The sequence below is a fragment of the Bufo bufo genome, chromosome 7, assembly GCF_905171765.1.
Source record: "Bufo bufo chromosome 7, aBufBuf1.1, whole genome shotgun sequence".
NCBI lineage: Eukaryota > Metazoa > Chordata > Amphibia > Anura > Bufonidae > Bufo > Bufo bufo.
Window position 1 is genome coordinate 169094897 of NC_053395.1, and position 15405 is coordinate 169110301.

A 15405-nucleotide genomic window follows, 5' to 3' on the forward strand; every position below is an offset into this window, starting at 1 on the left:
ACAATGATTATTTGGGAAGGTCTGAAATGCATTAGTGCTCCAATATGTTTTAATAAGGTTTTCACAAACATGAGAAAAACAAAGTACACCCTCCTGTTTTACCCAACAGAACATAAGAGAAAAAACTTCTGGTCATTTGAAGTACAACCTCAGCACCATTTTCTATTTAACCAAAAATTAGGCCAAAATGCAGAAGCTGTGTGTGAAAAATTAAGTACACCCTTACTGCTCCCATAGGAATTAAGAGGGTAAGTGGCATTCAGGTGCTGCTGATCAAATGCCCTTTATAAAATGATCATCAGCAAGTGTGACCACCTGTATAAAAGCACAAGTATTGGCAGTTTGCTGGTCTGGAGCATACAGGTGAATGTTAACACAATGCACTGTGGTGGAGGGGTGGTTTTTTGCACCCACAGGGCCTGGGCAGTCATTGAGATGACCATTAACTCCACTGTATACTTAAGTATTCTTGAGTCAAATGTGGGTGTGCTTTGTTATTCTCAAAACTGTAAGCAAAGGTGTTGGTTTCTGTGGTTTTCTGGATATTTTACCTTGCCGTGTACCTGGGACATGCAGAATTTAGGTGGTCATTCATTACTAAAAAGACTAGATCGGAGTGATTTTTGTTATCACTGTCTATATACAGTACATATAATAATAATATGTTCTATATAAGAGTGCATTGAGTGTGAGGATTACTATCAGAAGATGGAGTTTGGTTCTGAAGAATGAGGGGCGGGTGGGTTTAAACGGGGAACTGACGATTTAGAGAACATGATAAGTCTGCCTAAAAAGTTGTGTTTTTAAGGCACGTTTCACCCCTTCGCTACAAGCAAACATGGCGCCCGCTCGTGCGTGCAGTGGGCATCATGGCCGGCGGGTCTCTGCTGCTTCAAACAGCAGAGACCCGCGGCAAATGACCGCAATCGGCATTATTGCCATTCATTAAAGCCTTTAGATGCCGTGATCAAGTGTGATCACGGCATCTAAAAGGTGAAAAGCTTGCGCTTCTGGGCTTCCTACCGGCATCCTCTGCGGCCAATGAGGATGCCGGTAATTGGTTTCAATACGCTGGGTATTGAAACAGCAATTCTTATATTGGCCAGCAGGTGGCAGGCCAACACAAGAAATTAGCAATTCTCAAATCATGGGTCTAAAAGACCTATGAGTGTCCAGAATAATAATAAAAAAAAAAAAAAAGGGTTTTGCACGCTCAAATACGAGCTTCAAAACCATAAAAAAAAAGTACAAAAAAACCCTTTAATATATAAAAATTTATAAAAGTTTAAAGCACCCCCCTTTCCGTAGAATAAAAAAAACAAAAAAACAAATAAAATATAAAAATATTTTTCCAATATGGCGAATGGCATAACGGAAAAAAGGGTCAAAATGGCCAATTTCCCATTTTTTACATCGCTTCTCTTACCCCAAAAAAACTATACAATTAGTATGTGGTATCGTTGCAATCGTACAAACCCAGAGAATGAAGGGCACAGGTCCGTTCTGCCGCAAAGAGAACGCCGTGGGAACAAAATCCATAAAACGGGCAGAGGAATTGCGTTTTTTTCCCAATTCTACCTCATTTGGAATTTGCTTCCCACTACATTGTATGCCAAATTAGATGGTCGGATTAGAAAGTACAACTTGTCCTGCAAAAAAAATAAGCCCTCAAACAGCTATGTGAACGGAAAAAAAAAAAGTTATGGCTCAAGGAAGACGGGGAAGAAAAATGTAAACGTAAAAATAAAAAATAAAAAATAAAAAAATAAAAACTCCTAAGGGTTAAAGCTGAGGAAATTGGGCATTAACCTGATTGTCTGGGGAAGTGCATTTCAGGGAGCTGATGCGGCTTGAAAAAAGTCCTAAAGACGGAAGTGAGAGGTTCGAGTTATGGAGGATGCTAATCTGAGATTACCAGTAGAATGTAGAGCACAGGTAGGGTGGTAGACAGAAATTAGGGAGGTGCAGCACTGAGGACAGCTTTGTGGGTGAGAAGTTTGAACTTCTCAAGACTTCTCATGAGAGGAAGTTCTGAAGTCAGATTTGCTTGAGTCAAATGTAGCAAATGCTGCACGTTGTTTGCTAAATTTGCTGCATCTTTATAAAATAACACTTATCTAGAGATGTTACACCAGTTATATGCCATGCCCCTTACTGCAGTGAGATTGTGCCACGTCATGTGCACGTGATAAATCTGGTGTTCATCTACTTGCCTATCTAACCACACAAATGTCCCTGGATAACTCACTACCACTTAGTGCAAGTAATATTTTGAAAGACAACACAGGTAACTTTTTACTCACTTTTCGATTCAAAATATTCAGCATTTATTGAACGTGGGATTTATGATGATTTCAAAATAAGTTGTTAAATAGGGCCTGTCACCATGAAATAGAGTGTAGGACGTTATAGAGCAGGAGGAGATGAGCAGATTGATCTAAAGTTTTGTGGGAAAAAATTCAGTAAATCCTGTAATTTATGAATTTATGTATCAGAGTCATGTGGGTGGTACGGCACAGTGATTGACAGCCTTCCCTGTATGCTTAGTCATGCAGAGTTAGCTGGCGATCACTAGGTGGCACCACCCACACAACTTGACGTTTATAAAGTGCTGCCTATGTCACAAGGTTATTTGAGTGTATGTTTTTACATAGTTTTTCTTCTACTGGCATTTTTCTAGACCATTTTGTTATATAGAAGTTATATATCAATAAGTTATACTGAAAAAAACCTTTGGAGAAAAATGCCAGAAAAAAATAAAAAAAACACAAACACACCTTCAATATCCCGCATTTGGATAAAAACTAAATGAACCCTAAAAACAGCAATAATTTGTCACAAATCAAAAGGTCACACCAGAAAGTGTGAAAAAACACAACCCACACATATGCCGCCCAATATGATGTGTAGTCACAGTCTTTACATGGAGGGCAATTGTGGATAAATCCGATCCCACATGGCTGCTCTTCCTGGAACAGTTAGGAAAATGTAAGAGGTCTTGGCGTTCAATACACAACAATCAAGGTAATGTACCTCTGCGCTCACACGCCATTCATGTACACGTCACCCCGAGCCTAGTGGTTGTGCTGCAGTGATCACAAGACCATGAATGGAAAGTCATCTCTTCCGATCTCATAAATCGCTTTTATTAGTATGCTAATTACCTCAATAAGGAACCCAAGGGGCTGTCTCTCTGGCCGTTGGAGCCCAGCACCGCCCCACTGCTAATTTATTCACTGCTCATTGCTGACATAATGTATTTGTTGCGCCCGAAAACTCACGCATGCTCCATGGATACTCATGTCAGCGCCCGCGCGGTGTCCTGGCATCGGCCTCACAGAACGAACTGCGCATGCGCCAGCTTCGCTTGACCCAGAAATGCGCGAGATTTCGGGTGCAACAAACACATTACGTCGGCGATGACGGTGAATAAATTAACAGTGGGGCGAATGGCTCCAACGGCCGGAGGGACAGCCCCTTGGGCTCCTTATTGAGGTAATTAGCATATTAATAAAAGCGATTTTATAGAGAAATTACAAGACACAGCAGTAATACTAGTATATTTTAATATAAATCGTGGATACTGATATGGTGATGTTAATAGCTCAGTAATTAAAATCCAGGTGACAGTGTCCCTTCAACCTGTATAAGAAAAGTTGGAGTAATATTGAAATGAGGCTGCATTTGCTCTGTTCTGATCTCCCATTTTATGCCAGGTAAATTCTAGTGTTGGTCGAGCACCAAAGTGCTCGGGTGCTCGAGTAGAACACCTCTGGATGCTCTACAGAGCACAATGGAAGTCAACAGGAGAACCCGAGCACAATGGAAGTCAACAGGAGAACCCGAGCACAATGGAAGTCAACAGGAGAACCCGAGCATTAAACCAGGCACCCCCTGCTCTAAAGAGGGGAGGGTGTCTGGTTCATGAGAAAAGGTCAGAAATTGATGGAAACACCACTGAAATGGTTCGGGAACAGCACAGGGAGGATGTCTGGATGCATCTTGGACTCCCAGGTCGCTGCTGGAAACGATGTTGTCCGAGTAGTACGCCACTTTTACAGACTGACAATAATACGCACAAAACCAAAGATAAAATCGATTTTAGAGAAAAAATTGTTAGGAAACATTCTTTCCTGTATATTTACTTGTATATAAAGTGTAAGTGCTGCCAAAAATTACAAGGAAGAGGCACTCCGATACAACCTGTATATCACATGAAGGAGGGCCTCATTCACATTGTGGTACAATTGTTCATGTAGTGGGACTCCTACACTCATAAAGCCTATGCACTAAGAGAAAGGGCTGTCAAAAATTAGGAACCGGCACTCCAATACACCCTTTATTACACATAAAGGAGGGCATCATACACACCCTTGAAAAATTATGATTGCTGGCCTGCTGGTGACCCTCAAAAACTATTGGAGCAAGCACCTGAGAATCTGACCATCTAAAACATTAGGGGCCAGGCCTGCTGCTGATCTGACCATCTAAAACATTAGGGGTAAAGGCCTGCTGTCGAGCTGACCATCCCAAAAATTTTGTGGGTGAGGGCCTGCTGCTGAGCTGACCATCTAAAAATTTAGGGGTGAGGCTCTGCTGCTGAGCTGACCATCTAAAAATTTAGGGGTGAGGGTCTGCTGCTAGGCAGACCCTCTAAAACATTATGGTTGAGGGCCTGCTGGTGACCCTCAAAAACATTATAGGTGAGGCTCTGCTTCTGAGCTGACCCTCTAAAAACATTAGGAGCGAGGGCAGCCTAATAAGCATGTTGATATGATGGAGGAGGACGAGAAAAGGGAGATTGAACCATAAACCCTTTTTTGTGGTGGAAGGGGTGCATGGGAATACAGTGTATTCAATACACCATAAAAGCCACATTTAAAGTGCCTTTATGTTCAGCTGCTTTCCTCTGGTGGAGTAGAGAAGTCAGGGGCAATCCAGGCCTTGTTCATTTTTATAAGAGTCAACCGGTCAGTATTTTCAGTTGACAGTCGGATGCGCTTATCAGTTATTATGCCCCCAGCAGCACTAAATACACGCTCTGACAAAACACTGGCGGCGGGGCAGGCCAGCACCTCCAAGGTGTAGAGCGCCAGTTCGTGCCACGTGTCCAGCCTGGACACCCAATAGTTGTAAGGCACAGAGGGATCATTGAGGACGAGGACGCTGACACGGTCTGCTACGTACTCCTTCACCATCTTCCAAAATGTTTCCCTCCTTGTGACACTAGGCTGTGCATCAGGTTGAGGGTGCTGGCGGGGTGTCATAAAACTGTTCTAGGCCTTGGAGAATGTTTCCCTGCCTCTGTTGGAACTGCTGTGTGTTCCCCTCATCTCCCCTCCTCGGATGGCCAAGGAACTACGTGCTCTGCAGCCAGCGTTGTCAGCTGAAAATTTTTAGAGCAATTTTTCCACAAGGACCTTCTGGTATTGCACCATTTTGCTTGTCCTCTCCACAACAGGAATGAGAGATGAGAAGTTCTCTTTGTAGCGGGGATAGAGAAGGGTCAACAACCAGTAATCGGTGTTGGCCAAAATGCGTACAACGCGAGGGTCATGGGAAAGGCAGACTAACATAAAGTCAGCCATGTGTGCCAGAGTCCCAACAGACAAGACTTCGCTGTCCTCATCAGGAGGATGACTCTCAATCTCCTCATCCTCTTCCTCCTCTTCTACCCATCCACGCTGTACAGATGGAATAAAACTTCCATGGGTACTACCCTCTGTAATGTAGGCAACCATCTCCTGCTCCTCCTCCTCGTCATCATCCAATTCGCGCTGAGAAGATGAACTGAGGGTGGTCTGGCTATCACCCTGTGTAATGTCTTCCCCCATTTCCACCTCTTTCAGATGCAAAGTGTCCACCTTAATTGTGAGCAGCGAGCGTTTGAGTAGACACAGAAGTGGGATAGTTACACTGATAATAGCGTTATTGCCGCTCACCATCTGTGTTGATTCCTAAAAGTTGCGTAAAACCTCACAGAGGTCAGACATCAATGCCCACTCATCGCTTGTGAAGAGCAGAAGCTGACTGGAAAGGCGACAACCATGTTGCAGATGGTATTCCACTACTGCCCTCTGCTGCTCACAAAGTCTGGCCAACAGGTGGAATGTGGAGTTCCAGCGCGTGCTCACATCGCACAACAGTCGGTGAGCTGGCAATTGCAAGCGCTGCTGCAGCGTTGCCAGACCGGCGGAAGCTGTCGATGACTTGTGGAAATGGGCACACACGCGGCGCACCTGTTTGTCACCTAAGCAGATCAGTTTAAGCACGGCCTGTTGCCGCTTCCCCACTGCAGTGCTACACTGCTTCCAGCTACTGACTGATGTCTGACTGGTGCTGCAAGATGATAATTCAGAGGTGGAAGTGGAGGAGGAGGCGAAGGGGGGGTTGCAGCCACTAACGTAGGTGGTGGCAGAAACCCTGATGGAAGTAGGGCCTGAAATCCTTGGCGTCTGTAGCACCTGTGCCATCCCAGGGTACGACTCTCTCCCGGCCTCCACAACGTTCGCCCAGTGTGCTGTCAGGGAAATGTAGCGTCCCTGGCCAAAAGCATTGTCCATGTGTCAGTCGTTAAGTGGACCTTCCCAATATCTGCATTTGTCAGGGCACGGGTGATGTTACGGGACACATGCTGGTGTAAGGCTGGGACTGCACACCGTGAAAAATATTGGCGGATGGGGACAGAGTACTGCGGGACAGCCACCGCCATCAGGCTGCAGAAAGCCTCAGTGTCCACGAGCCTAAATGGCAACATTTCCAGGGCCAGCAATTTGGAAAGGTGCACATTTAGTGCTATGGTCTGTGGGTGAGTGGCTGGGTATTTGCGCTTGCGTTCATAGGCCTGGGTATAGACCTCTGTACGCTGCGCTGGGACACAGAAGTGGATGTGCTAGCTGATGGTGCTTGCGAAGGTCCAGGTGCATGGCGGGAGGCATCTGGGCCTGCGTCTTGGACAGGGGATTGGCCAGCACGTAATACAGGGGAAGTGGAGGCAGTGGTGTGACCAGCAGACACTGGTTGTGGACCCAGGCGTTCGGCCCACCTATTAGGGTGCTTTGATGCTATGTGGTGGATCATGCTGGTGGTGGTGAGGTTGCTAGTGTTCACGCCCCTGCTCATTTTGGTACGGCACAGGTTGCAAATGACAATTCTTTTATCGTCTGCACTTTCCTCAAACAACACCTACGGCAAGGGAGATTGCCGCAAAGGGGTGCTCCGGGGAACGGTTGCGGGCCTGTTTGGTGTGGCCCGCCTTCTCCCTTTTGTCACCCCCACTGCCTCTTCCAGCCTGTTGTGGTGCTGCAGATCCCTCCCCCTCTGTACTGCTGTCCTCGCTCAGCTTGCCACCTTCCCAGGTTGGGTCAGTGATTTCATTGTCCACCACCTCCTCTTCTACTTCCTCACTCTGGTCATCCTCCTGACTTGACCTAACAACAACCTCAGTTATTGACAACTGTGTCTCATCCTCATCATGAACCTCTTGAGAACACTAATTGCGGTTGACTTATTGGCAACTGTGTCTCATCGTCATCATCCACCTTGTGAAACACTAATTGCCGTTCCCCACCGTCTTCTTCTGATTGTGGATGCTCCAGAGTTTGGGAATCAGGGCACAAGATCTCCTCATGTCCCTCTTCAGGCGGGCTTGTCGAGAGGCCCAAATTAAGGAACGGCGATGTAAACAGCTCCTCGGAATATCCGAGTGTGGGATCACTTGTTTGCCAAGACTCTCCATGGTGAGAGGAAGGAGGATCAGGGTGAGGATTCTGTTGACCAGACTCTTGGCTACTGAGACTGGAAGGGTGGTGCTTAACCGACTGGAAGCTTTATCTGCTGCAATCCAACCGAAAACCTGGTCGCACTGGTCTGACTTCGAGAGTGGAGTCCTGCGCCGTCCTGCAAACTGGGACATGAAGCTAGATATCGTGGATGAGTGCGTTTCTTGTGCTCTGGCAGCAGGCACAGTTTCACTGCGTCCAGGGCCATGGCCTCTGCGTGCACCATCAGCAGCACGGCCACTTCCCCGTTCCTTACTGCTCGCTTCGCGCATATTAAATGGTATATATGCTTGCAAGTATGTCACACGTACAATAGCGCAGGTTTTGTAAGTGTATGCGCAAATAAAGTACACAGAATGTCCCAGATATTTTAAGGATGCGCACACGTTATACAGGAGGTATAGCTCAAGTAATGTCACTGTCAGCAGCGACTAATAAAAAATTACACTGAATTAATGTCACTGATATTTCGGATGGGCAAACGTTATACAGGAGATGTAGCACAGGTAATGTGACTGTCCACAGCGGACACCGTCTACAGAAAAAGTACACTGAATGTCACAGATATTTTTATGCTGTGCACACGTTAGACGGGAGATGTAGCGCAGATAATGTCGCTGTCTGCAGTGGCCAAATAATTGCAAGCTATTTAGCGCAGGTTGCGCTAAAAATATATATTGCTGCCAGATACAACTATATTCCTTAAAAGTACTTTTTGGGTCTCGAACAAGTTTTAGCAATTTAGTGCAGGTTGCACTAAAAATATATGTTGATGCCACACACAATAGTCCTTAAAAGGACTTTTGGGTCTACAACAGGTATAAAAACTAAAATATTGCTATTTCAATCCCTACACTAGCTCTCCCTTCTGCTCTCAAGCTCTCCCTGACTAATACTGAGCCGAACACGTGTCATCGGGTGGTATATAGCACCCCATGACTCATTCTGGCCAGCCAATCACTGTAATGCCAGCAGCCAACATGGCTATGGCATTACAGTGAATGGCAGTACTTACCTGCACGTTTACAAACGTGTGGGGAGGAGACTCGAGCATCGCGCTCGAGCACACGCGGTATTCGGCTAAACACAGCGATGTGCCGAGCATCGCAATGCTTGAGCCGAACTAGTTTTTGGCCGAGCATGCTCGCCCAACACTAGTAAATACAAGTACCCTTCACGCTGGATTCACACCATTTTGCCATAGTTCATCTACATTATTTTATTCACAGCAGCAGATCCTGTCAATTGGGAGGTGGGGCCTCCATGGGCCAGACTTGTTTCTACAGCACATGGCACAGATAATAGACTGAGATCTGTGAATTAGGAGGCCAGGTCAAAACCTTGAACTCATGTTCCTCAAACCATTCTTATACAATGTTGCAGTGTGCAGGATATAAGACCATTCAAACAGAGGCCACTGCAATTTGTAAATACCACTGCCATGAAGGCTGTACAGTCGTGGCCAAAAGTTTTGAGAATTAGATAAATATTGGAAATTGGAAAAGTTGCTGCTTAAGTTTTTATAATAGCAATTTGCATCTACTCCAGAATGTTATGAAGAGTGATCAGATGAATTGCATAGTCCTTCTTTGCCATGAAAATGAACTTAATCCCAAAAAAACCTTTCCACTGCATTTCATTGCTGTCATTAAAGGACCTGCTGAGATCATTTCAGTTATCGTCTTGTTAACTCAGGTGAGAATGTTGACGAGCACAAGGCTGGAGATCATTATGTCAGGCTGATTGGGTTAAAATGGCAGACTTGACATGTTAATAGGAGGGTGATGCTTGAAATCATTGTTCTTCCATTGTTAACCATGGTGACCTGCAAAGAAACGCGTGCAGCCATCATTGCGTTGCATAAAAACGGCTTCACAAGCAAGGATATTGTGGCTACTAAGATTGCACCTCAATCAACAATTTATAGGATCATCAAGAACTTCAAGGAAAGAGGTTCAATTCTTGTTAAGAAGGCTTCAGGGCGTCCAAGAAAGTCCAGCAAGCGCCAGGATCGTCTCCTAAAGAGGATTCAGCTGCGGGATCGGAGTGCCACCAGTGCAGAGCTTGCTCAGGAATGGCAGTAGGCAGGTGTGAGCGCATCTGCACACACAGTGAGGCGAAGACTTTTGGAAGATGGCCTGGTGTCAAGAAGGGCAGCAAAGAAGCCACTTCTCTCCAAAAAAAACATCAGGGACAGATTGATCTTCTGCAGAAAGTATGGTGAATGGACTGCTGAGGACTGGGGCAAAGTCATATTCTCCGATGAAGCCTCTTTCCGATTGTTTGGGGCATCTGGAAAAAGGCTTGTCCGGAGAAGAAAAGAGTATTACACTCACCGGTAATCCGGTTTCCTGGAAGTCTCCATGACACCAAGTCCTGAGATTGACTTCCTTCTGATTGGACAGGAAAAACACAGAGAGGTTAAAACCCCCACCCCCTCCTCACATCACCAGTGTATTTTAACGAAGAACCCCAGGATGAAAGGATAATAGCTAATAGCAGAAAAAAAGGGTGGGATATATGTGGTGTCATGGAGACTTCCAGGAAACCGGATTACCGGTGAGTGTAATACTCTTTTCCCCAGTCGTCTCCATGACACCAAGTCCTGAGACAATATCAAAGATACAATTAGGGGGGGACAACTGCCGACAGGACCTTACGTCCAAATCTTAGGTCGTCATTAGCAGCTACATCTAGTCTGTAGTGCTTAGTGAAAGTATGAACTCTTTTCCATGTTGCTGCCCTGCAAATCTGTTGTAAGGAGGCTGAGGCTTTTTCCGCCCAGGAGGCAGCCATGCCTCTCGTAGAATGTGCTTTTAGGGAAGCAGGGACGTCTTTTCCCTGAGCTTTATATGCTTCGGAGATTGCCATCTTAATCCATCTGGAGATGGAACTTTTTGCCGCTTTCTTCCCTTTGTTAGGACCTGAAAATTGGACAAACAGATTTTTGTCTTTTCTCCAAAGGCTGGTAGCTTCCAGGTACTTTAAGACCGCTCTCCGGACATCTAATGTGTGGCTCCATGCTTCTCATGCTACAGGACCTGTGGCGCATGTTGATGACGTCAGCGCGCTTAGCTCCGCCCCCGGCGTCTGACGTCATCCGCCTGCCGGCCGGAAGGGACACATCACAGTGCCGATCCGCCGTGTTCCTCCTTCCCTCTGCATCAAGCCCTCCGGGACCGCCGCAGAGGGAATCTTCGCAGGGGCACTACCTATGTGCCCGAGCCCAGGCCTAACCAAACGGAGGAGGGAGAGCTGCACTGCAGATCCGACCTCGGCCCAGATGAAAAAAAAAAAAAAAAAACTCCAGGTGAGCCCAAACGAGCTCCGTGCACCTCTCCTGCTTCCTATCCTGATGGGACAGGAAAAACACTGGTGATGTGAGGAGGGGGTGGGGGTTTTAACCTCTCTGTGTTTTTCCTGTCCAATCAGAAGGAAGTCAATCTCAGGACTTGGTGTCATGGAGACGACTGGGGAAAAGGTGAGCGCTACCATCAGTCCTGTGTCATGCCAACAGTAAAGCATCCTGAGACCATTCATGTGTGGGGTTGCTTCTCATCCAAGAGAGTGGGCTCACTCACAATTTTGCCCAAAAACACAGCCATGAATAAAGAATGGTACCAAAACACCCTCCAACAGAAACTTCTTCCAACAATCCAACAACAGTTTGGTGAAGAACAATGCATTTTCCAGCACGATGGAGCACCGTGCCATAAGGCAAAAGTGATAACTAAGTGGCTCGGGGACCAAAACGTTGACATTTTGGGTCCATGGCCTGGAAACTCCCCAGATCTTAATCCCATTGAGAACTTGTGGTCAATCCTCAAGAGGCGGGTGGACAAACCAAAACCCACTAATTCTGACAAACTCCAAGAAGTGATTATGAAAGAAGGGGTTGCTATAAGTCAGGAATTGGCCCAGAAGTTGATTGAGAGCATGCCCAGTCGAATTGCAGAGGTCCTGAAAAAGAAGGGCCAACACTGCAAATACTGACTCTTTGCATAAATGTCATGTAATTGTCGATAAAAGCCTTTGAAACGTATGAAGTGCGTGTAATTATATTTCACTACATCACAGAAACAACCGAAACAAAGATCTAAAAGCAGTTTAGCAGCAAACTTTGTGAAAACTAATATTTGTGTCATTCTCAAAACTTTTGGCCACGACTGTACATGGTGTATACAATGTTTAGGTAGGTGGTACATGTCAAAGCAACACCCACATGAAAGCCAGGGCCCTCAGAACACTGTCTTCTTTCCATAGTGCATCCTCGTACCATTTCTTCCCCAGGTAAGTGACGCAAATGCACCAGGCAGCTTGCACGATGTGAAAAAAACATGATTCATCAGTCCAGGCCACCTTCTCCCATTGCTCATAGTCCAATTCTGATACTCACATGCCCACTGTAAGCACTATCGGCAATGTAGCTGCTGACTGGATTACGGCTACACAGCAAGATACATTGCACTGACGCTTTTCTATTAAAGCCAGCTTTTCTTTCAGCAATTTGTCCTACAGTAGCTTTTTTTCGGATCATACTAGATGCTCTCCACATGCATCAATAAGCCTTGGACACCCATGACCCTGTAGCTGGTTCACTGGTTGGTCTTCCTTGGACCTCTTTGGGTATGTACTAACCACTGTATACTCGGAACAGTCCTCAAGACACGTCATTTTGGAGATGATGTAAAAGTTCATCATATCCCTATACACGCCAATTTTGTCTGCTTCGAACACATCAACATCAATAACTAACCGCTCACTTGATGCCTAAGGGCTCTTGAACACGACTGTATGTATTCTGCAGTCCGCAAAACAAAAAGGAGGACATCCGTGTGACGTCTGTGTTGCATCCGTTTTTTCTTTGCGGATCCATTGTAACAATGCCTGTCCTTGTCCACAAAACGGGCAAGAATAAGACATGTTCTATTTTTGCAGAACAGACTTGCCGACATACGGAATGCGCATGGAGTCACTACCATTTTTTTGTGGCCCCATAAAAACTAATGGCTCCGCATACAGGCCGCAAAAAAAAATTATACAGACAAAAAATACATTGCAGGAGCCCTAAGGCAGCCCTCACATGGGCAGGTCTTTGATTAGGTTTTTCCGATGCAATTTTTGAAGCCAAAACTAGATGATGATCATACAGGGATCATTAAAGAGTTTTCCAGGACTTAGATATTGATAAACCTATCCTGACATCAGGCCCCCCGACGGATCAGCTGTTACGGCAGCTACAGGTGCTAGAAAGTCTCTGTCCACGGTGTAGTTTCCAGCACTGGCAAACTGCAGCTCAGCTCACATGCAGTACCCCCGCATGGCCACTACGAAGTGGAAGGAGCCTTCTGCTTCTGGCTCCATCCACTATATAGTTTCCAATGCCAGTGGCTGCCCAAAACAGCTCATTGGTCGGGGTGCTGAGTTTCAGACCTCCACCAATCTGATACTGATGACTAATCCTGGAGATAAGTCATCAATATCCAAGTCCTGGAAAACTCCTTTAAGAGAGAGAACAGTACAGATATTGATATAATGAGCATATACACAGTAACATTTATAGGTGTGTGTGTTTTAATGATTACAAAGTTCTAATAAATACAAGAAAGTTTTATGAAATTAAGTGGTCACACTTATTTCTCTGCACATTAGTAATGACACTGACCTGGGGCTCTCTGAACATGGCTTCACATGGCCTTGACTGCTTCCTTCCCACACACTGTTTGCCAGCTCATTTCCAATTGCAGACATGACTTTTATTAACTCAGGCGGCCAGTCATCAAGGTCCAGAGATCGGACGCGGGAAAGATGAGTCCCCAGGTTGCGATGAATCCCAGAACATTCTATGCACATCAGAGCTCCGAGGTTCAGGCTGGCCCAGTCGGGATCTGTAGAGGTCAGGAAGGAATACACGATACACTTTACACATTCACTATGTGACCACATTTGTCTAGTCTACAAATACACATAAATGGAACAATCAATTCTGAAGCAAAAAGCACCTGCCAGATCCCAAGCCTGCTAACCACATGCAATCACTGAATGACAGGTTAAGGGTCCATTCACACGTCCGTGGGTGTTTTACGGATCCACAAAACACGGACATCGGCGATGTGCGTTCCGCATTTTGCGGACCGCACATCGCCGGCACTTAATAGAAAATGCCTATTCTTGTCCGCAATTGCGGACAGGAATAGGACATGTTCTATTTTTTTCGGGATCGGAATTGCGGACCCGGAAGTGCGGATCTGCAATACCGGGTGCTGCCCCATAGAAATGAATCCGCAATTCCGTTCCGCAAAATGCGAAATTATGGACGTGTGAATGGACCCTTACCCTAAAAATAGTTAACATTTTTTTTACCTGTCCCTCAAGGGTCCTAAACTACCCTAAAGGAGTATTCCCATCTGGATTATGACGACATATTCACAGGATACGCCATAAACGTCTTATAGGTCCCATCTTTTGGATTCCTATGTCGAGAAAGGGTCTCGTCTTGTGGTCACTGTGAATGGAGAAGTGCCTGGCATGTGAGCAAGTGCATGCACCTATTTTCAGAACTCCCATAGAAGTCAATGGAGAGAACCACGCATTAGGTGAAACCCACACAGAGATCCTGTGGATAGGTCATAAATGTCAGATTAATAATATATGGGAATATCCTTTAACCCGCTAATAACCAGGCCTAAATGGGCCTTAACCTGTAAAGTAGCTCTTCCGTACCCCATCTTCCTCAGAAGCTCAGCAGGAGCTGTAGCCGCCAGGAGCCTGCTCTTTTACACAGTAGATCCCCTGAGGCAAGGTCTATGATCGGCAATAACGCCAAATCACGGACTTTTAACCCATCAGATGCTGTGGTCAACTGCGACCATGATCTGAGATTATGGGAGCAATTTGGTTGCTATGGCAGCCTCGGACCTTCTGAAGGCACCAAGCTTAGATACTATGAAACCCAGCCTCTGGCTCCATAAGAACAGAATGAATTTTCACATGCAATAGTAAATGGTGCCATTAACAGTACAACTTGTCACACAAAAAACAAGCCCTCATACGGCTATGTGAACGGAAAAATAAAGTTATGGTTCTGGGTAGACAGAGTAAAAAACAAAAACGCAAAACACAAAAAATAAATCGCTGGGTCTTTAAGGGGCTAATAATGTTTTTTTTTTTCTATTTTAGTTTTATTTTAGGAAAAATGCCATAAATATTTTACATTTTACAAAAAAAATCATGTTCTCAAACTATAGCTTTTTTTTTTTTTTTAATATGCAAACTGACACCAAAATTACCATTATTAAAATAAGTTCACTATTGAGCGTCGGTCATTTTGATATAAACTATGCATAGTATTGCGTGCAAAAGGTTGACTATGGCTTTGGTTGGTTTTCTTTTTCTTGTATTTGTTAACTTATTTTTTAAATGTATGTTTGGCACATAATTTGTCCCCCAAGAAGTAATTAAAAAACCTCTGGGGGACACTTACACTTTCTTTTTTAATTTTGTACTTTTCCACTGTAACTAGGTCATCAAAAGGACTCTAGTTATAGGGGTAAACAGCCCCCCAGTTGGGGGAATTATACACAGGCAGGTCTGATCAGAGTCTGCTAAACTCTGTTCTACCTGA

At 45.2% G+C, this 15405-nt stretch overlaps 1 protein-coding gene across 2 annotated transcripts in view; it reads right to left on the reverse strand.

Annotated features, from left to right (window-relative positions):
- AGAP1 (ArfGAP with GTPase domain, ankyrin repeat and PH domain 1) overlaps window positions 1-15405 on the reverse strand; it is a 405970-nt gene that overhangs the window by 21990 nt on the left and 368575 nt on the right. For both annotated transcript variants that reach the window (XM_040441790.1, XM_040441789.1), the window contains exon 16: window positions 13447-13669. In XM_040441790.1, the coding sequence (XP_040297724.1) occupies window positions 13447-13669 (223 nt within the window). The remainder of the gene's footprint in view (window positions 1-13446; window positions 13670-15405) is intronic.